The sequence below is a fragment of the Cladophialophora immunda genome (assembly GCF_000835495.1).
Source record: "Cladophialophora immunda strain CBS 83496 unplaced genomic scaffold supercont1.2, whole genome shotgun sequence".
In the NCBI taxonomy this organism is placed as follows: Eukaryota; Fungi; Ascomycota; class Eurotiomycetes; order Chaetothyriales; family Herpotrichiellaceae; genus Cladophialophora; species Cladophialophora immunda.
The window spans coordinates 1,810,075-1,834,374 of NW_015622542.1; the positions used below are offsets into that span (position 1 = coordinate 1,810,075).

General features: G+C 53.0%; 7 protein-coding genes across 7 annotated transcripts; 4 read left to right on the forward strand and 3 right to left on the reverse strand.

Annotated features, from left to right (window-relative positions):
• Positions 1–130: 130 nt before the first annotated feature.
• PV07_02945 (uncharacterized protein) lies at positions 131–3,196 on the reverse strand. Its single transcript, XM_016389599.1, has 2 exons — positions 2,862–3,196; positions 131–2,749 (listed from the first exon to the last, which is right to left on the reverse strand). Exons 1-2 carry the CDS (start codon positions 2,938–2,940, stop codon positions 591–593), a joined length of 2,238 nt encoding a protein of 745 aa, XP_016251501.1. The 5' UTR covers positions 2,941–3,196; the 3' UTR covers positions 131–590.
• A 150-nt stretch (positions 3,197–3,346) lies between these two features.
• PV07_02946 (uncharacterized protein) lies at positions 3,347–5,905 on the forward strand. The gene is made up of 2 exons (XM_016389600.1): positions 3,347–4,235; positions 4,456–5,905. The coding sequence occupies exons 1-2, from the start codon at positions 4,043–4,045 to the stop codon at positions 5,832–5,834; spliced, it is 1,572 nt and encodes a 523-aa protein (XP_016251502.1). The 5' UTR covers positions 3,347–4,042; the 3' UTR covers positions 5,835–5,905.
• A 989-nt stretch (positions 5,906–6,894) lies between these two features.
• Positions 6,895–10,083, reverse strand: PV07_02947 (uncharacterized protein; the record flags this gene model as incomplete). Its single annotated transcript, XM_016389601.1, has 4 exons — positions 8,152–10,083; positions 7,558–7,709; positions 7,347–7,471; positions 6,895–7,288 (listed from the first exon to the last, which is right to left on the reverse strand). The coding sequence occupies exons 1-4, from the start codon at positions 9,857–9,859 to the stop codon at positions 6,895–6,897; spliced, it is 2,379 nt and encodes a 792-aa protein (XP_016251503.1). The 5' UTR covers positions 9,860–10,083.
• A 1,810-nt stretch (positions 10,084–11,893) lies between these two features.
• PV07_02948 (uncharacterized protein) lies at positions 11,894–12,649 on the forward strand (the record flags this gene model as incomplete). The annotated part of the gene is made up of 2 exons (XM_016389602.1): positions 11,894–12,353; positions 12,471–12,649. The coding sequence occupies 2 exons, from the start codon at positions 11,894–11,896 to the stop codon at positions 12,647–12,649; spliced, it is 639 nt and encodes a 212-aa protein (XP_016251504.1).
• A 2,045-nt stretch (positions 12,650–14,694) lies between these two features.
• PV07_02949 (uncharacterized protein) lies at positions 14,695–19,475 on the forward strand. The gene is made up of 2 exons (XM_016389603.1): positions 14,695–14,951; positions 15,014–19,475. The coding sequence occupies exons 1-2, from the start codon at positions 14,830–14,832 to the stop codon at positions 18,693–18,695; spliced, it is 3,804 nt and encodes a 1,267-aa protein (XP_016251505.1). The 5' UTR covers positions 14,695–14,829; the 3' UTR covers positions 18,696–19,475.
• A 378-nt stretch (positions 19,476–19,853) lies between these two features.
• On the reverse strand, positions 19,854–20,647 carry PV07_02950 (uncharacterized protein; the record flags this gene model as incomplete). Its single annotated transcript, XM_016389604.1, has 3 exons — positions 19,854–20,139; positions 20,217–20,474; positions 20,583–20,647. 3 exons carry the CDS (start codon positions 20,645–20,647, stop codon positions 19,854–19,856), a joined length of 609 nt encoding a protein of 202 aa, XP_016251506.1.
• A 1,291-nt stretch (positions 20,648–21,938) lies between these two features.
• PV07_02951 (uncharacterized protein) lies at positions 21,939–23,654 on the forward strand. Its single transcript, XM_016389605.1, has 2 exons — positions 21,939–22,452; positions 22,554–23,654. The coding sequence occupies exons 1-2, from the start codon at positions 22,051–22,053 to the stop codon at positions 23,454–23,456; spliced, it is 1,305 nt and encodes a 434-aa protein (XP_016251507.1). The 5' UTR covers positions 21,939–22,050; the 3' UTR covers positions 23,457–23,654.
• Positions 23,655–24,300: the final 646 nt, after the last annotated feature.

The window sequence follows — 24,300 nt, forward strand, 5'->3', positions numbered from 1 at the left end:
AAGCTGGGCACATTACAGCCTCGTGGATTGAATATGGATTTGCCTGCTTGGTGGCTCGGAGCGGAATGCCACAGTACCAGGCTGCTGTTGAGGTTGATGCCATGGATCGTCGTGATCGATGGATGCTTCGGACAGAAGACCATATGCAACCCCCCCATTATTGCTCTAGAACTCAATGATACAAATCATCACTTTCATCTTTAGCGTTTCGGACCAATTGGCGGAGAAGGAGTGGCGGAGATACAAGCTAGGAGCGAGCTGGCCGACTCCCTTCTGTTCCTTTTTACTGGCTCTGATGCGATAGATTCTACAATATGCGCAGTAGAGAGCTCGGGAAGAAAGAATCCAGTCACAAACTCCGATCCGCATTCCCGTACGTCGTCCAGGGTAGAAGCGTAGAAGCGTAGAAGCATCGCATACCTACCATGCATTCCCATCCCATCCTTGAACGCCCGCGATACCTATTTTCCCCCTTCATCGAGATCCATGCCGGGACTCCAGGAAGTGAGACCCTCGCCCTCCATCGCGCCATACCAGCCCCGGTCCACGGTCCTCCGTCCTCTTTTCTAGGCCGACCATACCAAATCCGCTCAAGCTTTCAGCCTCCTCTCTTCGCACTCTCCACAAACCGCGCGTTCTTCTACTTTCCTAGTAATGCCTTTCCTCTTCTCCTTGTCCGTCGGCTCCACATGCACCTCTCTGACGAAGAATCTGCCCTCGTCGCCGAATCCACCACCGCACTCGCAACACACGAAGCAGTTCCCGTGCCACTTCCCGCCCAACGCCTCCACCGTGATTTCGTCCAGGATGGGTAGTTTACAGCCGCGGCACCGGGCGGATGTGCGTTTCGTGTGGCACCGCACACAGTAGGCGTATCCGTCATTCCCTTCCACGAAGGGCGTGGTGGACGAAAAGGGGTCTCCGCATTCCGCACAGAAAAAGTGGTCGACGTGGTAGCTGTGACCGCACGCGATCACGATTTCTCCTTCAATGGGGGTTTTGCAGCTCCGGCAGCGGGGAGAGAAGAACTCGTGGAAGTCCAGGTGGCAGAAGAACCTCAGGGGGTCGTTCTCGAGAAGCGCAAGTTGATCTGGCGTGAGAGCGGGAGGGTTGGTGGGATCGGCGTCGGAAGTAGAGGAGATGCCGAGGCGCGACAGGCGTGAGGAGTCTGGCTCGGGGTAGAAGGACACGCATTCGAGGGGAGTGGCACAGTGGTGACAAGTGAAGCATTCAGGGTGGAAGCGGGCTTTGAGATCGCGGGCATTAGAGCCCGAGGCCGTCACGATGCGGCCAGAGATGGGGAGCGCACAGCTCGAACAAGACACTGTGGGCATAGATTGTCGAGATGAAAGCCAAGGAAGGCGCTGTGAGGGCGTCTTCACCACGGTGCTGCTGGATTTCGTCGGTGCGGAGGATGAGTGCTTTGGTAACGGTCTGGAGGCTGTTGGGGCAGGATGTGATTCACCTGGGAAGTTAATTGCCGGTACAGTCGGAGGCGCGTCGTTTTCCTGGACATTGATAACCGGGATCACAGGCCCGTCGTCCGGGGCATTGATCGTAGGTATGGCAGGAGCAGATACCGAGACTTCTGGTATAGTGGGCGCTGGCTTCGGCAATGGTCGTACTGCAGGTGATTCGGTTACCTTCACGACCGGTATTTCGACGTCTTCACTTGTTCTCGGTGAGTCACTGGGGCGTTTCCATGTCGGATCGAAGCTGACAATGGGTCGCCCAAGTTGGTCACTGACAGCGGTAGGCGTGGGAAGATTAGGACTCCGGTCCTTCCTCTTCATACTTGTTGCTGCTCGGATTTCTTCACTCCGAATCTCCAAAGTACTGGTGGAGTTGGGTGTGTCAACTTCCTCAATCACATCGATGGCAGGTGCCCGCGGAGGTGTGTTCTCGGTGTAGTCGGCCTTACGTGACTGGGTGGGTGGATTTCTGTGAATCTCGAAGCGATCGAACTTCTTAGCCTGGGGGATTTGGGCAGGATCCTCCACCGTGTCTGGACTTTTCGTTCTCAACCAGGGGAGTTTGTTGCGTGATTTAGCCCTCAAAGGTAGGTCTGCACTGGGCGGCGGAATGGACGTCCTTGGAAGCTCCTCCTCGGGTTCTGGTTCTTCGTATATCTTGTTGTTCGGAGTCGGAAACGAGACTTTCCTGGAACCACTGATTTGACGGTTTCCACTGTTCTGTCGTCTCTCCTTAGCCTTCAAGTCTGGGTTTCGATATGGAGCCACTTTTTCCTCTTCGGCGGCCTTGGGGTATTGATGCTTCCAGACCAGTTCGGCAGCTTCGTCTTTGGCAGCATCGTAAATCCGTCGTTCTTCATCCTTTTGGTCGATGAGCTCCAACGCTTCCCGTATACTGTGTGCCTCCTCTTTTTCTAGCCTCCGCGTGACCGACTCGACATAGACTCCTTCTTGTGCAATTGACGGGACCTGGACAGTAGCAGTCGGAGAAACCTTCCTTCCGTTCAAGATCGGTCGGTCACCGGTTGGGGGTTGTGCGAGAGGTCGGCCTTTGGAGGTGGAAGAGAAAGAATACGACTTTTGTACCGTTGGAGGGTCATTTTCAACATCATCCAGAATATCTCCATGCTTTGAGCCAGTCGTCGTGGGAGCTGAGTCGGACCGTGCCAACGAAGACTGCGACGTCAGGGAGCCATAATTCCGGGAGGGAAAAGGCGCGGGCCTGGATCCGGTTGGTCTAGTGGGACGATTGTTTCTGAGATCGTCGAGATAGGTAGCTGGGAGTTTATGTGAGTACTTGGATTTAAACGTAGGTTCTCGCGGAGGCATCTTCTTGGGTGTGAAGAACAACGGCAGCAGGGAATGGGTGAAGTCCAAAGTGACACCTACATTTCTGTTCAGCAGTCATGCATGTAGGTTGGGGCGGAGAGACTTTTCTGCCGCTCAGGCTGTTTCTTTTGTGAAACATTTTTGTGTATCTTGTTGAATTTCGAACTGAGATGGGTTCACCGCATATGCACCAAATCAACCGGCGTAGGGATCTTGACGCCCAACTTTGCACCTGTACTATCACGCAAGACAGCGATATCAGGCAAGGCGCAAGTCAAAATATAACCAAAATGAGGACTTGATCAGCACAGGAGACATTAAAATGCGCAGAGAAGATGAACTACGGCGACGAAAGCAATAGATGGTGCGATAGTGTGTTGAGACGGTCATCGGGCAGTGCGATTGACACTCTGACCGCAGTGGTTTTTTTGTTTGGGCTGCGTGGTTGAGACGACAACCAACCGCAGATCAGGCTCCACCTGCGCTGGGCATCAGCATCCCAGGCGCTCAGGCATTTAGGCCATTAGCCATCAGCCATCAGCCATCAGCCGTCAGCCATGGCCATCACTACGAGGTACAAAACACCGTCTGCCCATCTCACGCTGTTGGATTCCTTCTCTGCTTCATTTCTCACCCCAATGTGAGTGGTAACAACATGACGACGGGTGCTCGTCGAGTGTGCACTGCCTTGGCCAGACGACCGCGCCTGCGCACACCTATGTGAAAGAGAACAACTTCAGCTACAGCATCAACCTCCATCTCCATCTCCATCTCCATCTTGGTCGGAAGAAGCGGCATGCTCAGGTCCTCCATCTCCGCTTCACTCTCCGCACGATGTTGGACTGCCACAACTGCCTAGGTACTTGTGACCGCCATGTCTCCCTGCGATCGTCCTCCCGCTGTACGGACTACTCCGTCCTGCGTACATCCGATGCTCCCCAAAGGCGTGTTCTGTACATGGCAATCCCTCCTCCACCCAATCATCGATTCTATTAGTCAAGCCCGACGTCGCATCTCGCACAGGCGGCACCACGGCCTATGACCGAGATCTCAAAACCCCCCTCTCGTGGCCGGCAAATGCCCCGGACATGGCTCGGTGGACAGGTTTATTCGATGGATTCCTTCAGAATTTTGCCAGTGCCCTGTAAAAAGTGACGATTCCTCGCCTGACCCTGCTCCTAATTCCCTTTCCCTGTGTCTCTACTTTTCCTTTCTATGTTTCTGGGTAAAGGAGAAGGAAGATGGCAGATACGGCGCCCATTGATGTCGCTGAACCTCGCAGCACTCCTCAAGAGATTCACCCGCGTCATGACAATGAATCCGAGAAGACGGTCGACATTGAGGAGAGCCCTTCCACTCTGCCGAAGTTAGACGACTCCCCTCCAGACGGCGGATATGGCTGGGTATGCGTGGCCTGCAATTTCTTCATCAATGGTGAGGATAGCTTTTTTCTTTAGTTAATGTCCCCAATTTGCGACTTTTGAATCTCTGTGTACTGGTCGAATCCAATCTCGAGATCGAATCTGGGGTATGCGGCTAAGTATCAAGAACGGGAGATCTGGAGATTAGCACCGTCACGCAATCCGGGGTCGAAGCATTTTATCGCCTCGAACCATCTCAACTTGCCACCAATCACTAACAAATTGGCATACAGGACACACCTGGGGGATCAACTCCTCATATGGCGTCTTTCTCTCCTATTATCTTAATCACAACTATTTCCCCAATACCTCCGCGCTGGCATACGCTTTTATCGGCGGCCTGTCCATCTCCCAGGCCATGCTCATCGCGCCTCTAGCCACACGTATCATCCACCTCTACGGCTCCAAAGTATGCCTCCACCTGGGCGTCTTTTTTGAAACACTCTCCCTCATTGGCGCTAGCTTTGCCACGCAGAAATACCAGATCATCCTGGCCCAGGGATTCTGCTTTGGCTGGGGCATGGGATTTTTGTTTGTGGGTTCTGTCGGTATCATAGCTCAATGGTTCACCACGAAACGCAGCGTGGCAAATTCGATCGCGGCCGCGGGTTCCGGACTCGGTGGCTTGATGTATTCCCTTGTCACTCAGCGGATCATTGATACAATGGGCCTCCCTTGGGCATTTCGCATCCTGGGAATCTGTTCCTTCGCGGTCAATTTGACAGCGTCAAACCTCATCCGTGACCGCAACAAACAAACCGGATCTCGCCACAAGGGATTTGACACCATGATCCTTCGCAAACCTGAATTCCTGCTCGTCCAAGGCTGGTCGTGGTTCAGCATGTTCGGTTACACAATCCTGCTCTTCTCATTGCCCGCCTACGCGCGATCCATCGGCCTGAGTGCAAAACAAGGCTCGGTTCTGGGGGCAATCTTGAACCTGGGCCAAATGCTCGGGCGGCCGTTCATCGGTCTATCTTCTGATCGCTGGGGTCGCATCAACCTCGCCACATTCCTCAGTTTCCTGTGTGGCGTTTTCTGCTTCGCATTCTGGATCCCTGCCGAGACAGTGTCGTCTCCTATGGGTCTGTTATGTTTCTTCGCTATCGTTGGCGGTGCTCTAGCGGGGACTTTCTGGACGACCATTGCCCCAGTCGGCGCCGAGGTCCTGGGCCTCCAGGATTTGCCTGCTGGGTTGTCGCTAACGTGGCTAGTCATGGTGCCACCCACGACGTGTGCAGAGGCAATCGCTTTGGAACTTCGACGAAAGAACACGGATAGCTGGATATACCTCCCGCCCCAGATATTCACGGCCTTCATGTACATTGGTGCGGGACTGTGTTTATGGGTGGTCAGAGGATGGAAGGTTGGCGAGTTGAAATGGAAGGCCCGAGTGGCGAGTGAAAGGGAGCGAAGGCAGGAGAGGATTCTGCTAGACGAGAAGCATTCTGTGACGGAGAAAGACGGCACCGGGAAGCCCGAGATACGGGCCGAGAACGTGCATGAAATTGGTCGTGATGCCGACGAGGTGGAGGTCCAACGGTTCATGACACGGGAGATCTGGGGCCCGCGGAACCTCCTCAGGAACATGGTGGCATGGCAAGTTGTGTAGATATGTATAGTAACCAGCTGCACATAGCCCTGTTTGAAAATTGTCTAGGTGGTCGAATCAGACTGACCTTGCAAAATTTCCAGGCTTTTGGTCCATTCACTTTTTTTTCGTATAGATCTGATGAGGCTATGGAACTCGCTCGCAGTGGGGGATGAAGCTGCACGTTCCCCATCTGCCAAAGCATCTTTGCTGCCTCTTGTCATCGTCCCTACATAGACAATATCGAATGCTTGAGCAGGGCTAGACAAATCAGTAGAGTCAATATGCAGAAGACCGGATACAGTTGGATTGAAGAGGATGTGATACTAAACCGGAGCAGGAACCAAACCGGAAGAGCGTTGAAATCACAACGCCTTTGCTACTCCGAGTCCAACCCGCCGCTGGGCAGTACGGCGTCGCCCACGTTGACGCGGGTGAGGGATTGGGTCTCGGATTGCTAGAGAGGCACACACAAGATGTGTTAGCGAGACGTAGAGCTCAATGGAACTGCCGGTAATGGCGAGGGAAGCATACTCGGGCCCGAAGACCCTTCGTTGTCGATGTAGTCGGAGCAGAACGAATTCGGTAGACAAAGGGAAGTAATGGGACCGTCGTCGACTTACTGTAGCTCAGGAGCGGCTGCCGCGAGGCTATGAAGCCATCGTGTTGAACGCCACAGCAACTCACGTCAGCACTCCAACACCGAGAAGGACTATACAGAACTTCAGCCTTGCGCAGCCTTGCGGCATTTGGATTTTGGCCCTCGGGGCGCAATAGGCACCAGCAGGCACCCGCAGGCAGCAGCATTCAAGGCAGTTTCCAGAGTTTGACCGACTGGCTTTGGCCACGGCTATTGTGTATATAAACACAGCTCAATGCTCAAATCTGAGCATCCAGACAGACACATGAATCAATTCCATCTGAACTGCTCATACTGTCCACAAAATGGGTGATATATATTCTGGTTCCAGTGGATCGTATATCTCTGAACGCCTTCTCTTGCCTAGACCCTGGTATTCCCCATAATCAAATGCGACGGCCGGAAGTTGCTTCCTATCATACACTGTGCCTTCTACTCTTGCTACAACAGTGTTATTATCAACAGAACCGCAATGACGGCAACTATAGAAGCTCGTATGGAGCTCAGTCCAGCACATATTGTCGCGCCACCATCAACCCACGTCGTCATATAATTCGTGACATAGTACGTGGAATAGCTCGTGACATGGCTCGTGGTATAGTTTGTGATAAGGTACTTCGAAGTGTATGCCACACCCACAAAACCCGAGCTAGAAACACCATCACCTTCAGCGTAAATCGTCGGCGAGATCGTCACACTGCTCGCAGCAGAGGTCGTGACCCAGCTGTTGGCGAGATTTGCCATCTCGGTCGAAGGGTAAGATCCCATCGTCCACGCACATTGTGCATAAGTATGTGCCCCGTCAATGGCGCAGTCGAGCTGGCCGAGAATGTTCCTAGCAAGATATTATCAGTATCTGTGTTCTGCTCGAGTGGATCGTGGGATTTACCCACCAGTGGCCTTTACCACTGAACATGTAGGTAGAAGGAGCAGCGGTGAAGGTGATAGGGTCGGCGAAGACGCATGTACTGGCGGCTGACGAACAGTCGCTGGCGGCGAAGACGGTTGTGTCTCCATCCTGCCGTCGGTATTAGCTCTGGGCTTTGTGCTGAGCCATGTGGAGGACTCGCCGTTGTCAAGGCCTCCGCCGTCAGAGGCATGTACCCGGCTACGGGTAATGGCACGCTTGTCGTCGATGTTGTTGTCAATAAGTATGTCGATGTCGATGTCAGTGTCTTTATCAATGTCGATGTCGAGGTATCGGTTTCCGTCACCACCGTCCAACCCATGCTGTTGATCCCTTGCTCGCCTTCGCGCTTGTGAACAAATTAGCTCTCGTGCAATAAGGTCATGATTGAGACTTGCCGGGGTCGAAGCAATTTTATGAGCTGCTGTGATCAGGCTGAAAATGAGAGGATACACACACAGCCTGATGCACTTGGGCGTCAAATGAAGCGTTGCTTTTTCGTTCCATAGGACTTGCCTGCTTGACATCTACTAGCCAATAATGAGCACTCAGTGGAGCCTGTCCTACGAAGTATCTGCCTTGTCTCGAGACAATGTCTGCCTTGCTTGACGCCTCCTTCTTGAGACGACTGCAGTCGGGCGCTGCGAGATTGCACACGGTCTGCAGAGCTTCTGGACCGGGCAACCATCCACTTTACACACGTGTACTTCAAGTTCTGTCCAAACGCAGTGCCTTCCGAGGTCTAGAATATAGTCCCTGCACAGTGCCTCACAAGTCTAAATTAACCCAACTCATTAGCTTATACAGCCCTCGAAGATCAACCTTGATGACCGGTGTGGACTGTGGATATTTCGTCCCGTCTTTGATCCACGCGATCTCGTCCTCCAAATGCCACTGATGACCTTCCATATTCGCTGCCCCAGGATCACGGAGGAGGATAGCTCGACCCGCCAAGCTGAAGCCAGGGGGCGTCTTCCGTGCAATTATGGCAACGGGTGTGCGATCGAATTGCCAGATTTCGTCACCAATGCGGACTCTAGTGGAGGCAAATCCAACGAGAAGGGGTTCTTGAGTTAATGAATATCCAGGGGGATCCGGAGACAGTGTATGTGCAGAATCGTCATCATCGACAGCGTTCAAAGGTCGATCTCGGTGGTTGCTGCCGGTAAATGAGAAGAGACACTGATCTAATCCAGAAACTTCCATCACTGTATGATTGTTCGTATCTGCTGAGGCGTCTGCGTCTTCGAGAGTCATAAAATGTCCTTGCTTTTTGATCAGCAAACCATGACGCAATAATAGTGTCGGGAGCTTGTTGCGAACTCCCAAAGCTGCATCTTCTGCACCACGGCCTGGAGCGAGTTCGCTAATCCTGCCGCGAACGGTGCCGCGGACAACGAACTCTGTCGTGATAACTGGTGATTGCGGACCGAAGCTCCTGCTGCGTAAAACGCCTATCCCCACCTCAAGATGTTGTCGTAGAAAGGACATGAAGCTCAAGATCCTGAAATTTGAGAGCTTTTCATATCTGTAGCAAAACTCCAGTACCTTCAACATAAGCGTTGCCTGATCGATGTCATACTGCACGATTAGATGCGCCTGAGCTTCCTGGCTCAGGGAAATCAACGCATATACTTTGTCGTGAAAATCCCGACACTGGGCTGCTTCGTGTCGATATAGTAGAGCTTCGAGAGACATAGCTGACGTCGGACTGCGAGAATCAGTGGAGCACAGCTGTATAGCGCGCCTTTCTGCGACGAGCTGCGCTTCGGAGAAATATGCGTAACCTTCCGTTTTGTTGCCCTTCGCCTTCAGTATAGAGTCGTTGATGGCATCCCGAAGGATGTCCATCGGCAACAAATAGCCTTCGCAGCAGAATTTGACCTGCTGGGCTTGAGCGACTTCCTGAATAATCCAACGGCGGGTGAAATACTGGTTGCCGAAGAAGTGGCGGTATCGGCTGGTGTCCGTCGAGTGCCTCCCTTCTTGCAGTAGCTTGTGCAGCTGCTCGGCCTCACGCTTGAGCCGTCTGCGGTCGCTTGATCCTTTAGCAGTGAGACAAGCGACGACGTAATTGGCGTTTCTGTAGATTTGTCCCATCATCTGCACTTGGTGATTGCGCTCCTGCAGGCTCTTCTGATCGATACAGATGGCGTCAATCCAAATCCGACGGGGCTGAGACTCCGCTCGCAACTGCTCAATGACCCTCAACAAGTTCTGCGGGATCATTATTGTCTGACCATCGACCTGAAATTCGACCAGATCGCTAAGGGCCCCCCACATCCATGAAACGGCTGTATACAAGGGGGCTGTGGAGAGAAAGACATGCTGGATTGCGTCGCGAACACTACTACTCGGTACATTCCGTGGCGCAAGATACAGCAGTCTGATCTCATCAGCTTCGTGTAATGGTGTGTAGGTGAAAGAATTCTGCCCAGTCTCGGCTTGACCGTTCACTGATCGCGCCACTCTCTGAAACAGGCCGAATGTCCGTCGCATGGCGAGAGGGCTTCGGTTGATCTGATGGTAATGTTAGGAGATCGAAGGAAGCCCTTGATCTGTATTGGACCACGGAAGCTAGATTGTTGGCTAGAGGGACGAGGCTGAACAGGCCGGCTGGTGCCCAGGATGGCGGAATGCCGATGTTGGTAAATCAGTGCTGGTTTGATCGGTTCGGGATTCTCCATGCACCATTCCAGTTGGACTGCATATCAAGTCTGGAATCAGGAGTATACCATCTACCGACCGGGAGGATGATATCAGGGAGTAGTCGAGTAGCCTGTGGCACAGCTGTGACCCGTCTACTCCAGCCTGGTCGCCAGGAGTCGTCCTCGCGTAATCGCATCCCACTTCGCAGACTCGGGGCACCAGTGAGAAATAGCGTGCACACCTAGCACACCAGTCAAATTCGTTACTAATGCTCAGCCCATCTTCGTGGCAGTCATAATCGAGGCTCGCATCTCAACAAGGCGTCGGGTTTGAGGAAGCAGGGCGCGAGAAGAAAGAACATCAACTTGAAGTGTGTGTGGGGCATGAGAAGCGCTCAACGACCAATCGTGTGGCGAGCACGACTGCAAAAGTGCAAGACTTGCTCGCACCGTGCTAGTCAGAATCAGAAGTGGAGAGAGTGAAACGCCCCGGCAATGGTACTCACGTACGTGTTCATGCAAGCCTGCATGCTGAGTTGAAAAGATACAACCTGATTATTATTGCTCGATGATTGGCTGCATGTAGATTCCAGACCCAGTTACGATTTCGACTGGGGATGTGATCTACTGACGACCTCTTTCCCACTATTCTTGCCACTCTTCGTCAAGTTCACTAGGGATGTAAACTGTTCGTCTGTTAGCATTCAAGAGCTATCTTCAAGGCTTGTAGTGACCTACCTCGCTCAGCATGGAGCACCCAGTCCGACCCGATGAAAGGAGAGCGCGACCTCGGGAGCCTGAGCTTGAACCCGAACCCGAGCCTGAGCCTGAGCCTGAGGCGGACCCTCGCGAGCTTTTCGCAGTGTTCTTCCATCCACTGCTAGGTTCGGTGGCTCTGACCCTGATTCTAAGCTTTGCCTGCACCGTTGCAAGGCTGCTCCTCGTTACACAGTTGCACAAGTTCTGGGCGCGCGGTTTACCAACCTTGTGCAGTGGAGCCATCGTTTCTATACCTTATGGATCACTGGATGTCGAGACAGCTTTCACGTTTGAAGCCATTTCCAACGCTCTTGCGACACAGATCTATGGCAATGATAATATGTGTCGCACGACAAACTATTCGCTCGGGTTGTCCAAAGGCTTGATGGCTTCGATACACGCCTATTTGATCGCGGTTGGGGTCCTTGATATGATCGGAACCGACTTGGTGCTGGGCCTTCTCTGGTGGTCCTTATTCTTGGATGGTTGCAAGCTGCACAGCTTCCGATGGGCGCTCGCCTGGGTCGTGGTTGCCCTAGGTCTAGATGCAACAGCAATCTATTACAGCAGTCGTACGGGGAGGCCCGCTATTCTCGGACTATCCGTGGTCATCATGTAAGCTCTTCCACTGATTTGTGATGGAGTGGTGCTGACGACAGATGCCAGGGCATGTACTCTGACAATACTTGTCCTGACAGCATTGGTCTTGCGAAGCAGGGTCAATCGATCCAAGAGTGGTGGGGACACCCTGGCCATTCCAGAACACCTGTTTACGATGCACTGGCAGCGACGATCGTCGTCGACCGAACCAGCACCGTCCTCGACGGGGGAAGTTCCGCACATGCGCATGTTCAACGCAGGAAGTGATTAGGGAAATGTACACTTGGTAGCACTGGCCATTTATGCTGCTTGGACGCGTTCTCGATCGAGGCGAAGACTTGAGGGTATTCTGAGAGAGGCGATATCGCAGGCGCGGTCACATGTTCATATCAGTTTCGATATCTGGACGTCGCCGTCAATGACTCCTATGCTCGGTATTTGTGCGCATTTCTTAGACCATGTATATGAGCTTAAGCATCCTCTTCTGGCGCTTCATTTCATACGAGGACACCATACTGGACCAGCTATGGCCGAAATTATCGAAGGAGTGATGCATTCGTACGGAATCGCCCAGAAATGGGGCGTATGTATTGCGGACAACGCAGACAACTGCAATACCTGCTGCAAGACGTTAGTTGCGAGCCTTCGTCCTGACGAACCTGTGACGGCGAGGCGCAGTCGGTGCTTTGGTTATATTGTCAATCTTGCCGCTAAGGCCTTCATATACGGCAAGGAATATGAAGCGTTTATCGCAGAGGCTGAACAGGTAATAGTGTTATCATCCCGAGACCAATCTGCGGCATACTCTGAGATGCAACTTTGGCGCAGGAGAGAGTCCTTTGGCAAGTTTCATAATATTGTGAAACATATCAGAGTCAGTACTCATCGTCGACAAAAGGTTGAGGCAATAATAATAAAGGCTCTCACGAGTCAAAATGAGGTCGTCGACGCAACTGAACTTGGTGTTGAGAATAGTGGGGTAGAAGGTAAGTCCTGGACTGAATGGAAGAACCAAAACCTATTTCAGTGGTGGATGTCTTGCAGCTACCCTAGCCTTCGGCAGATGGCTTTGGACACTCTCTCAATACCTGCAATGTCCGCAGAACTCGAGAGAGTGTTTAGCCAGGCCAAGAGGTTCTTTACAGACGACCGCAATCGTCTGTTAACAACTTCTTTTGAGGCGCTACAGTGCCTTGAGCAGTGGCAGACGCAACAAGTATATGACGTCTATAACTCGGCACGGATTAGTATTTCACCAACCAATGAGGCTCTATTTGCCTAGTCAGGGAGTCGACTCTTGCCAACAATGCTTTAGGGCCTCAGCGGCTACTCCTGGACTTCCCTGAGTGCTTGAATTGCGCTTACAACTTCTAGGCTGCGTCGTGAGCACAAGGCTCTCAGCCAGAAGATTCCTCGCCCGTGACGGTGGTGATCCTGTTCCTCTCGGAGCCAACCTCAGCCATTCCTTGACGAGAATGCACATGGAAGACCACGGCCCAGTTGAGATCACAATCATTGCTGCGAACTCGGCGAGAAGCCTGACGTCTAATGACAAAAATGTCGCGCGGATCGATGTGCAAATGACTGAGACTGTGGGCGAAGATGCGCAACCTTGACGAACTGACTGTGGCAAAGATCAATAGTCATTGGCTCGAATTCAGCCTTGCAAGAAATCCAAACGTGGGAGTAAGCTGGCAGTTTCCTTCACAGTGACTGCGCCGGAGGCTGGGTCAAGGGAGGTTACGGCGAACCCTGGATTCATGAAGTGATTGATCCCACCACGGACGAAAACATTGCAGGTCAACCCTTTAACTATCAGCGCCAGGAGCTGACTCTCGCGACAATATCCGCAACCTGGTTGGCGAAGCTTTGTATTCTCTCTTCGATCTGCGTCGACAACTTCTCCAGCCTTGGAGGAAAATGAGTTGCCATCTATCTACTGCGCCGCTCTATTGGGGAGCTGTGGATGCGCCCTGAATACTGGGAGCAGCATGCTGCTACACCGTACCCTCGACACCGGTTTGTTCGCCACCAGTCATGGCATCGGTCTTATCAGTCTTTCCGTAGAGTCAAACTCAAGGTGCGTGCTGCCATCCATACTTAAAGCTACGGAACCTCTCTTGATTGTGAAGCATTTTTCTGAGACGCAGCTGGAACAGGTATACCAAAATCTACTTCTGGCCGGAGTATGAGCGTTGCCTTATCGGCTCTTCACACGATCAGGTCATGGATATAAGAGAAGTACTCACAATTCCCGCATCCTCTATCATCTAGAGAAAGCTAACATGAGCTCTGTCGACCCTCAAAAAAGCTCTCAATCCAGGGAAGGAGAGCCACAGGCCAACTCTCAGACTTCGACACGACATGAAACCAAGCTTCCTATGATTCATCAAGGAGGGAAAATCCAAGAAGAATGGCTGTACCAGCAGAATCAGGTGCAGAAGCAAATTGAAATATCGATCAGGAGAGGATAAACACATATAATTGATCCGCCATTAAGCCTGGTAGGCGATCCAGACGCTTTTGCTACTGACCAAGGAGATAGAGGCACTCGACGAAAGGCTTATTTGTTCTTTCTGAATGCATTTCACCTGGACTCAACATGCTGCCCGTCCATCATTTGATCATCGAGGTGCAGACCTGGAGAGCATTCCGATCAACTCCGTACGCTTTCCCTCAGATTCTCTCAAGCCCGCATCGAGTGTTTCGTGGAACGCCATCTCTTCATTACTCTCTGGTATCCCCTGCGGTGACGCCATGGGGTTTGTCGCATATTTTGAACAATGAATAAGGCCTTGCCATCGGATGATTGATGTGACCTGGGCCTTGAAACTGATTTTGTCCAAGGAGTCCAGAAAAACAGGTGTCCAAGGATATTATGTCGTAATGTCATATTGCACCTGAGGCTGACGGGAACCTCACCGTCCGCCTTGGGAATGGCTGGCCATGATGCGGACAAGAAACCGGTGTGACGAGGTCAGGATTGTCCACGCTCCACGCGGTTCCAGGCTAATGCACTTTCTGGTGGTCAACGCCGTGTGAGTCTGCATTCAGCGGCCATGCTCTGTGAAGGTAGACTAGTTTTCCAGCCTAGCGTACCTTGAGTGCCCAGGGCGCAAAGAAATGTGCATCCGGGTGGCGTTGCACCCCTGCGACTCGCAATGTCGATTAAAATGCTGTGATGGCTGCAAGTGGCCCCATATGCCTGCCCAGCCTGATCATGATTGGCTGCTAACACGTCCAAGCCTCGATTCCTCTTGCGGGCTCAGCCTCATCCTCAGCCTCGGACGATGCGCCGTACATGCAGTCGCTTAAAACAATCTGCGTCTGTGAATTCATCCTTGCAGACCCTCTATTTCGCAGCATTGATGAGAGAAACAGAACCTTCTCCCCAGCATTATGTGTCCTCGGGTCTCGAGCGGCCACTAGTCAAAAGATTCCCGGAAATGTTGTCCTCGCGCTATGTTCGCGCGAGCATCCCATTCTCACAGACGCGGGAGCCACGGGTCCCAGAGAGGATCGTCCAACGGCCGCCATAACCGGAGTGGCTACGGGACCCTTTCCCGCCATACATCTAGCATAAGGTGCATCTGCTCGCTTTGGAGCCCTTCGGCCTACATTACTGACTCGAAACCCCCACCTGAAGCAGTCAAACTCTCAGCTCGCGGACCTCCGAACCAGCCCAATGGCCACTTGGGCAACCTTATTCCCACTCTCGAACGCCTTCCTTCAACACTCCAGATGGACTGTGGCCGCCTTTAGCCCAATTCGACGAGCGACAGGCTGTCAAGATTGCCATAATATGTGCTCTCCCGAAAGAGGCGGATGAAGTTCTCGCCGTCTTTGACAGACCTGGGGATGATACCAGACGTTTCAGTAAGACAGCTCGTGATAAGATTGCATACACTATCTGCTCCGTCGGGAAGCAGCCTGTTGTGGTTGCCCATATGCCCGGTGCTGGGAAAGTCAACGCGGCGGCGGTGGCGGTGCATCTCAGCACCAGCTTTCCCGATATCCGACTTGCTTTGCTGGTCGGCATCTGTGGAGGTGTCCCTGGCGGTTCTGACGGCTCAGGAGACGTTCGCCTAGGTGATGTCGTGATAAGTCCGCCGCCTGTGCCATACGACTTCGGCAAGCAATACCCAGAAGCATTCGTGCGGAAGCCGTCACCCGCGAACACCACATTGGAACTTCGCACTGCTCTCAGTCAGTTGGAAACCGAGTATCACCGAGAACTTTTGCAGAAGCAGTCAAATTACCTATTATGTGATCTCCAGGCCCGGCGTCCAAAGACGGCATATCCTGGTATAGAATTCGACCGCCTTTTCGAGCCAACGTACCTGCATAAACATCGAAATACTAGTTGTAATACTTGCCACGCTGGGACTGATTCTGCTGTTTGTTCGGCGGCGCTCAACTTACCATGCTCTGGACTCGGCTGTGAAGACTGGCACTTGGTTCAGCGTCCCGCCCCAGTCCTGTCTTCCGATGGCAGAAGAGCGCCCTCTATCCACGTTGGGACCATGGCCTCGGGAGATCGGGTCATGAAGTCAGGCATTCACCGTGATGCTATTGCACAAACGGAAGGTATAATTGCCTTCGAGATGGAAGGTGCAGGGTTGATTGACCATTTCCCATTTCTCGTGATCAAGGGAGTGGCCGACTATGCCGATAGCCACAAGAACGACGTTTGGCACCACTATGCGTCCGCCACTGCCGCCTGCTGTGCAAGGGCTTTCCTGGAGAATTTTTGGACAGAACAAATGACGGAATACCAGGGTTATGGCAACGATCAGTGGTCCATCCGTGGCTCGCCAGGTCCAATACTGACCTCCCAGTCATCTGGGGTTTCATCTTCTGAAGCTCCATCGGCTGAAGATCCTACTCGTCAACTGGGGGTTTGGTGTGTTTCACTGCGTCGAAAGGTCAGTTTCGCAGGCAGGGTCAACGAACTTGCGGCCTTGGAGGCCATGTACAACAAACCTGATTGCTCATCTATTTCTCTACTTGGATTGGGCGGTGTCGGCAAGAGCAATCTTGCCCTAGAGTTTGCGTATTCCCTCAGAGAGAAGTCGCCCGATGTGTCCATCTTCTGGGTTCACGCGTCAGATGCCATCAATTTCGACAATGGCTACGCTGAAATCGGTCGTCAATTACAGATCTCTTCGATGGCGGAATTGCAAACCGATCTGAAGCATTTGGTAAGGCAACATCTAAGTCAAGAGAGCTTTGGTCGGTGGCTCCTAATCATCGATAATGTAGATGACTTTGGGCTGTTCTTTGGCGACGAAGGTACCGCCCGCTCCAAGTCACTCTACTCCTTCGTTCCACGAAGCTCCCGTGGCTGTACCCTCATCACCACACGCGACAGAAAAGTCGCTCTCAATTTCAGTCACAGCCACGTTATTGAAATCCCATGCTTGGATCAAGAGGGCGCTCTCACGCTGCTGGAGACCTTGCTTGAGCCTGCGCCTCCTGCCCTGGAAAGAAATCTCGCCTGCTCTCTTGTGGATCGTCTCAATTATATTCCTCTAGCGATTGTGCAAGCTACTGCATATATCAACCTCAACCGAATCCACGTTTCAGACTACCTGAGTTTGTTAGACGACAAACAAGAGGAAACCGTGTTTGAACTTTTGGACGAAGATTTCGAGGACGAAGTGCGGGCGCCGGGGGCCAAAAACTCCATCATTTCAACCTGGAAAATCAGTTTTGAAAACATTGCACGCCGAAGTCCGTTGGCCCAGGAATGCCTGGCAAGGATTGCATGCATCGACTCGAAGATTATTCCCGAGCGGCTTCTACCACAAGTTGCTTCTCAGAAGCACATGATAGATGCAGTAGGTCTGCTAACTGGATACTCCTTCCTGACACGGAGAGATCTGGATTCAAGTAACAGCAAAACCTATGATATGCACAGCCTCGTCCACCTGGCATGCCGCAGTTGGCTGCACAAAAAATCGGCCTTACAAACGTGGGCACCTAGGGCGCTCAATCGCATGCTCGAGACCTTTCCAAAGCCTGACCACAACAACAGATCCGCCTGGTCATTGTACCTGCCACATGCCTCTCGACTTCTACAGTCGCCTCACATTGCTCACATGGAAAACCGCTTTGAGCTCACGTTCTTGGTGGGGCAGTGTCTCTTTCTTGAGGGCAAATATCGTGACGCGACCGCGAAATTCAGACTTGTTGTGGAATATAGAGAGAGGGCACTCGAGCCTTTTCATCCCAGTCTTCTTCAGGCTTACACGGACTTATCAGTCGCCTTGGAACGCTGTAGCCAGCTGGAGAAGTCATTGGAGTATGGCCAGAAAGCTCTTTGTGGTTACACAGCAACATTGCCTGCTAATCACCCCCTTGTACTCAGTGCCTTTGCCAATATCGCTTCGGTGAAGCGAAGACAACACAAGTGGAAAGATGCTCTAAAGTTTGATCAGACGGTCATGATGGCGAGACAGACGGTCTTGGGCGAAAATGACCCAGACACGTTGAGCAGTATGGCCAATTTAGCGGCATCCTACAAAAGCATGGGCTCACCTGAGAAGGCAGAGGAGCTTCTTCACCGCGTAGTGGAGGGCCAGAGAGTGGCTTTGGGAGAGGACGATCCCGTCTTTCTCTCATCACTGGCGCGCCTCGCTTCGACATATCGCTATTCAGGTAACCTTGCAGAGGCCGAAAGACTCGCATTGGAAGTCTTGGATCGGAGAAAACGAGTCCTCGGGTCGCATCATCCTGACACCCTCCGGAGCATGGCCAATGTTGGCTCAACATGGCGGCGGCAAAAGCGGTGGAAGGATGCCGAACGGATTGAAAGTGAAGTCCTGACATTGCGAACTAGTATATTAGGCAAAGAAGATCCCCATACTCTGACGGCCATGGGAAATCTTGCAGCCACCTATCGCAGTCAAGGCAGGTATGATAAGGCCGAAGAGCTGGATGGAGAAGCGCTCAAGATCAAAGAACGCACGCTCGGGGCGTACGACCATTCCACTCTCTCGACCATGTCCAGCATAGCTTCCACGTACCGAAAATCCAATCGCGGGGCAGATGCGGACAAGATCAGCAAGGAAGTGCTGAGGCGGTGTCAGCATTCACTGGGGGACACACATCCCCAGACCCTCGCATGCATGGCTGAAGTTGCTTACATCTACAAGCGAGAGGGTAGGGTGAAGCAAGCAGCTTCCCTAGCAGAACAGGTATTAGCGGAGCGAGAACGCACACTGGATCCCCAAAACAAACTGGTGCGCGAAATGAGGCATTTCCTGTCTAGCTTGAATCGACAGCATAATCGGCAGAAAGAGAGGAGAGAGCATTCGACAAGATGAGCCAATGCTTCTGAACCTCGTTTGCTGCAAGCGTAGGGGGCTTCTACTCGATTGGATCTGGTAAAAAAAAAAGTTCTCAACGACAATGCTAGATATCTGCCCAGGAAGGAGAGCAAGAGCACGTCGGAAGCGTCGCCCAGGCAACCGGCCACAGTCTTCAAGCGGACCAAGTTCAGCCGTCAAAATGACCAAGTCCGCTTCGGCATGCATCTCTGGACCTTGTCTTGCTTGCTGAAGCAGATCTACGAGAGATGGCGTTCAAGGAGCGGGAAAGACGACTCCCCGCCTCTGCCAATAACCCTAATTGAGGGCGTGAGCAAATACTCGGTAATCCCGGTGCCGACATTGTCATTATCATGCTATAGGATGCTGTGAACTCTCTGTGCCCGCCGTTGTCTAGTCCATTCAGCCAAATTTATTCCTATTGCATCTCAAGTGTGAGAGGACGGGCGTCTCTGAGTCTAGTCAAGCAGCTATCTGGTCTCTGGTTGGTGAGGTTGCCATGGTTGTCAGAACTTGATGTCATCCCAATATGAACTGCCTTCTATCGATCAAGGTTGGATTGGATGGCGGACTCCTGCTGCGTTCTAAGGGACGGTTTGCCGCCGCGATGAAGGCTGCTCGTAAAGCAACGGGCTGCGCTCGTCTGGCGCTAGGTGGGAATGCGCGTGCGAGACGACCGATGAGGTGCGAGATCGAGTCCAAGTATTCCATCCCTCGAAGTTTGCGGGAGTTGCACAATGTTGTTTTCCTTGTTTGGCCAGCCTCTGGTCCCTAACCGCGAAACAGATGGCCAAGACGATCAGGACGATCTGCATGGTCCCCACAAGCACGTAGACGACCCACGCGCTCCAGCCTTTCAGCCCGACTCGGATCATCATGTTGATTCCAAATATCCAAGTGTACTGGCCGATGGTGTCCAGCTGTCAGCTTGCAGGGCGCAAACAACGCAATGAGCAACGACCAACAGTGAAGGGGAAGACTTACTGGCGCAGTCAGGCAGATAGACACCGGGCTTAGACTTCCCAAGTGTCCTAGATGCCATGTGGTCCGTGTAGAACTAACTTCATGAATTGATTGATTGTTCTATCTAGTGGGAACGGTCGCACGGCAGTTTGACTTGCCGGCGTGTAAAAACTAGCCGGATAACCTTCCTAATCAGGTTAGGGCAATAGTCCGAACCTGGGGGACCCACTGGATGCATGCAAAGACCGCCACCGCGATGCCGAGAATGTCTGCCCACGCTTGGGCGTACCAAGGGAAGCGGTGCAGGATGATGGCTGACACCAGGAGGACGGCAAATGCGAAGCTGCATGCGGCGATGAGGACCTTCCACGCCCGCTTCGCGCGGCGGAATGTCCGGTCGGGCCCTGACAGTGACGGTCTACGCCCGTGCAATTCTGCGTCGGCCTCTTCCTCCGAGTAGTAGACGTACATGAAAAGGCTAGGCGAGGTTTCAGCGAAGTGCCCGCAACAGGAAGCTAGTAAGGACTGTGTTGCAACGTGCGGCGGACTACTTACACGATCCAAAAGCACGCGATGCCAAAGATGACCTGGAGCATTCCGAGAAGGCCTCTGATGCAGGCAAAGCGCGTGTTGGTCCTGCAGCAGCCGATGTCGACTGCACTAGAGGGGAGCATCATGATGTTGCCCACAGCACACACGCCGGATAGGGAGCCGAGGAGGATGTAGTACGTCGACAAGCCCTCTGCGGATCTGCGCAAGATGATACGGCCCCATTGCGGAATGTAGCAGATGAGCAGCCAGCCCATCAACGAGCTGGGTGATAGAGGGTTAGTATTGGCACATCTGTGTCCTTGTTGATTTCTTTCATTTGATTCTCTCCACAACCAGCCAGACAGACGGAGAGTAACTCAGGGAGCATACCAAGAGACGACGAATTGGGTGATGGAGGGTTTGACGAGGTCATTGCATTGGTCGGGTTCTAACATCCGGGTCTGTGGGCAGAAAAGGAGCTTGGATTCTGCTCTGGAAATTAAGGGGCCAATTCAGCACAACTCGCTGGATGGGTTCCTAACCAGCAAAAGTATAGCAAAGCCAAAGCTTCACTTAGACAGAAATGAAAAGGTGAGCAAAACAATGACGTAAAACCCTTTGGGAGAAAGGAGAGAGGTAGAAGAAGGGGGAGGGAGCAAATACTCTGGTGAGAAGAGCCTTGGTTGTTGTGTGTCGCATCACTCAACTATGACGAAAAGTCCTTTGGAAGCAGCCCGGTTGGCTGGCATGTTTGCATGTGTTAATGGATGAATGAATGATGGGCCATGCACACATCGTCATCATCGTGATCTTCTGGTTGAAACCATGCCGTGTAGCTTGGCTGTAGCGGTAGGTAGATGCATCGAAGCTCTATGTCCCGCCATTCACAGGAAGGGAGGTGGCGTCGTGGAATCCAGGTTGACCAGAAGCATTCTGTCAGCTCCCCAAAGCTGCTCAATAGCAAGGCTGGGTTGAGACGGGAAGGAGAGTCCGCATCCTTATTCCGCTGTCTCCTCCTAAGCCCATCTGCATAGTTGCTTCAGCCGAGTGGCAGCCCATGGAACAAGTGAGGAAATGCCCATGTCACAAGCGATCGCCGGCAAGCCCGCTGCTGATTGGGGGTGTGACCATAGCACGAACGATCTGGGGGACAGGCGAAAAGCCCCTCTCTTGTGGCACTCTCTGCGTGGCGCCTGTTCGATTGTCTGGTACTTCGCTTCCCTCTCATGAATGTGCTCGTTCATGCTTCTTGGCCACAGCGCAAGAATTCTTCTGGATTGGGAGATTCGAGATCCTTCACGAGAATTGGCCTGAAAGACATTAATTAGCGTTTGGCTTCCGGAGACAAGATGCGGCAGTGGCACAGCGCTGTGAAGGCATCGAGTTGACACGGTCGACAGAGGACGAGGTAGCAAATGCAGACTGAATCAGGAGCAGATAGGAGCAGATGAGAGCAGCATGGTGAACGCTGGTGGTTCAAGGTATCAGCTGGCGGATGTTTCCATCACAGTGAATGGAGTCGGCACCAGCGTCTCAGTGCGGTAGCCTAGATCGCTGTATGGCTCACATTGGTGTATACTGGTACCTTGTGGTGGTGTTGCAAGAAGAAGAGGGGCGATGGATGCATTATTATTGTGAACGACGGTTGCATTGACAGCGAGTACGACGCGAGGACGGCACCTCGTACACTAACCTTGAAAGTTGGCAGCGGCACACCTCGCCTGCGGACATTTGCTACATTTTGCTCGTAACTATAGTATTGTATTGTCCTGTTTAACTCGCGGCCTTGTCCCCTTTTTGCATTCGATGCGCTGCTTCTCCTAACCATGAGAGCAACGAGTCTTCTATACTGGTCCCGATGATTCGTATGCCCTCCTCAAGGAGGGGCTTGTACGAGCACGCCATCGAACCCCTATTGGCAACATTCAACCGCCGCACCCCCCTCCTGCTGATTTCGGCCTTCTGCACGTTCGCCCTGTTCGCATGGTATAGATCTGCCCATGGATCTTCGGTCCCCTTGTTGCACAGCGACTATGGCGCGTACGGGCGGAAGAGGGGGTTCGACGGGCAATGGAACTACCGCAGGGACGCCGAGAACTTGATGCTGGACTCGCAGCAGTGTGAGCAGGCGTTTCCCGGTCTGTTCGAGGAGGTCGAGAGGCCGGTGAACGAGAGGATGCACAATCCAATCACCTTTGAAGAGATCGATGCCATGCCGAAGCAGAATGGCTATGTCCGCGCCATGATCTATAATCAACAGGTGTGCACCTTTGACCCCCTTTTGGCGTATAGGTAGCGGTGTCGATGGCACCCTCCATACGGCCACTGGGTTCTTGTCGCTAACCACTGCTGCCGATACAGCTCTATGTTATTGCCACTGCAGGTGGCATCTACTCCCGCGAGATTGCCACCCTTCATGCCTTACACCGCGCGATTCTCACCTCCCCGGAACCCCTTCCCAACATTGAGTTCGCATTCAATACGGACGACCGCATACCCTCGGTCCCCTTGTGGGGTTACGCTCGCCGTGCAGAAGACACACACATCTGGCTCATCCCGGACTTCGGGTACTGGTCCTGGCCCGAGACGAAGGTGGGCTCGATGCGCGAAGTGCAGATGAAAGCCGCCTTGACGGAGCAGGTCGAGGGGTGGAGTTGGGGCACGAAAGCCAGCAAACTCCTCTGGCGCGGCGCGACCATGGGGCTGGAACTTCGCGAAAGACTGATTCAGATGACGGCCGACAAACCGTGGGCGGATGTCAAGGCTCTGAACTGGCACGACACCGAGTCCATGACCCACGACCTGAAATCCATGGCCGAGCACTGCCAGTACAAGTACCTGGCGCACACCGAGGGGAACTCGTACTCCGGGCGGCTGAAGTACCTCCAAGCCTGCAAGTCAGTCGTGGTCGCGCACAAGATGGACTGGATCCAACATCACCACCCGCTCATGCGGTCCAGTGGGCCGCAACAGAACTACCTCGAGGTCGAGCGCAGCTTTGAGGATCTAGAGCAGAAGATTTCATGGCTGCAGAATCACGACAAGGAAGCGGAGCGCATTGCGGCGAACAGTGTCAAGACCTTCCGCGAGCAGTATCTCACCCCTGCAGCCGAGGTCTGCTATTGGCGCAAAGTCATCAATGGCTGGGCCCAGGTGAGCTTCGAGCCCGAGTTTTTCAAAGTCATCAACGGGTCATCGGTCTGGAGGGGTCTGCCCATCGAGTCGTATCTCTTGGAGCGCAGGTTGGAATGGGATCCTTATTAGTTGGGGTTCCAGTTATACCTCTGGCCAGCACCGCATGTTTTGGATAAGCGGGAACGGGGGATTGGGTTGACGACATGTTTTTGGAGAATTTGTATGCATCTATGAAGCGGCGCATTTGTATTGTACATATATATGTAGTCAGGCATGACCATACAATATCAGTGTATCTGTACCTGGTTCTGCCGGTGACCAACACACCCAGTATGTTGCGATATCCCACGTGTAAGTCGAAGATCCGCCAACGTCTTGAGGGTGATTATCCGCTGGCCTGTCCAATGTGGTATTCAACAGTTGGTCCGACGATCTGGGGACTGATCGCACCGCAAATGCACTTCCGGCATGCCAGTTGTCTCGAATCCAGTCGCTCGTTGAGAGGCTCTACACAGCAGAGAGACGCACGTACCGCGATCAGCCGCCGGAAGGTGCACTGCTCAGGAGAGAAAACCTGCGCACCGAAGGGCCATTGGGAAAATGGCAGAGACATATCGCCAGGCGGACCCGTGTGCTCGTCCTAGATAGAACTCCCTGATTCTCCAGCGACCGCGCCCAGCAGACGTTTGTCGACAAGTATGTATGTGCAGATCCACTTGTCTCATTGGCGCCATCGCCTCAGGACCGATGCAGGAGGGTCACCTGGCGCGGAGCCTCTATTTCCAGTCCCAAGACGAAGCCGAGTTCTCTCTCCATGACACGAGACACGCTGCTGCGTTGGAGGGTCTCGACTGCCCGTTGCACCGGCGAACCTGTGCTCGCCCGTGCGGCTTTCTTTGCGCCACCGGGCTCGAGGCATCCTGGCCGATTCTTCGTACGCACGGAGCAAGAAGCTCGGTTCTGTGCAACTATA

Bases quoted from the DNA above. Each gene is read 5' to 3' on its own strand.
- PV07_02949 (XM_016389603.1), top strand. From the start codon at position 14,830: ATGTTCGCGCGAGCATCCCATTCTCACAGACGCGGGAGCCACGGGTCC. The intron at 14,952-15,013 runs GTGCATCTGCTC...CCCCACCTGAAG, and splicing joins CGCCATACATCTAGCATAAG to CAGTCAAACTCTCAGCTCGC.
- PV07_02946 (XM_016389600.1), top strand. From the start codon at position 4,043: ATGGCAGATACGGCGCCCATTGATGTCGCTGAACCTCGCAGCACTCCT. The intron at 4,236-4,455 runs GTGAGGATAGCT...ATTGGCATACAG, and splicing joins CTGCAATTTCTTCATCAATG to GACACACCTGGGGGATCAAC.
- PV07_02951 (XM_016389605.1), top strand. From the start codon at position 22,051: ATGATTCGTATGCCCTCCTCAAGGAGGGGCTTGTACGAGCACGCCATC. The intron at 22,453-22,553 runs GTGTGCACCTTT...CTGCCGATACAG, and splicing joins CCATGATCTATAATCAACAG to CTCTATGTTATTGCCACTGC.
- PV07_02945 (XM_016389599.1), bottom strand. From the start codon at position 2,940: ATGTTTCACAAAAGAAACAGCCTGAGCGGCAGAAAAGTCTCTCCGCCC. The intron at 2,750-2,861 runs GTAGGTGTCACT...ATAAACTCCCAG, and splicing joins CATGACTGCTGAACAGAAAT to CTACCTATCTCGACGATCTC.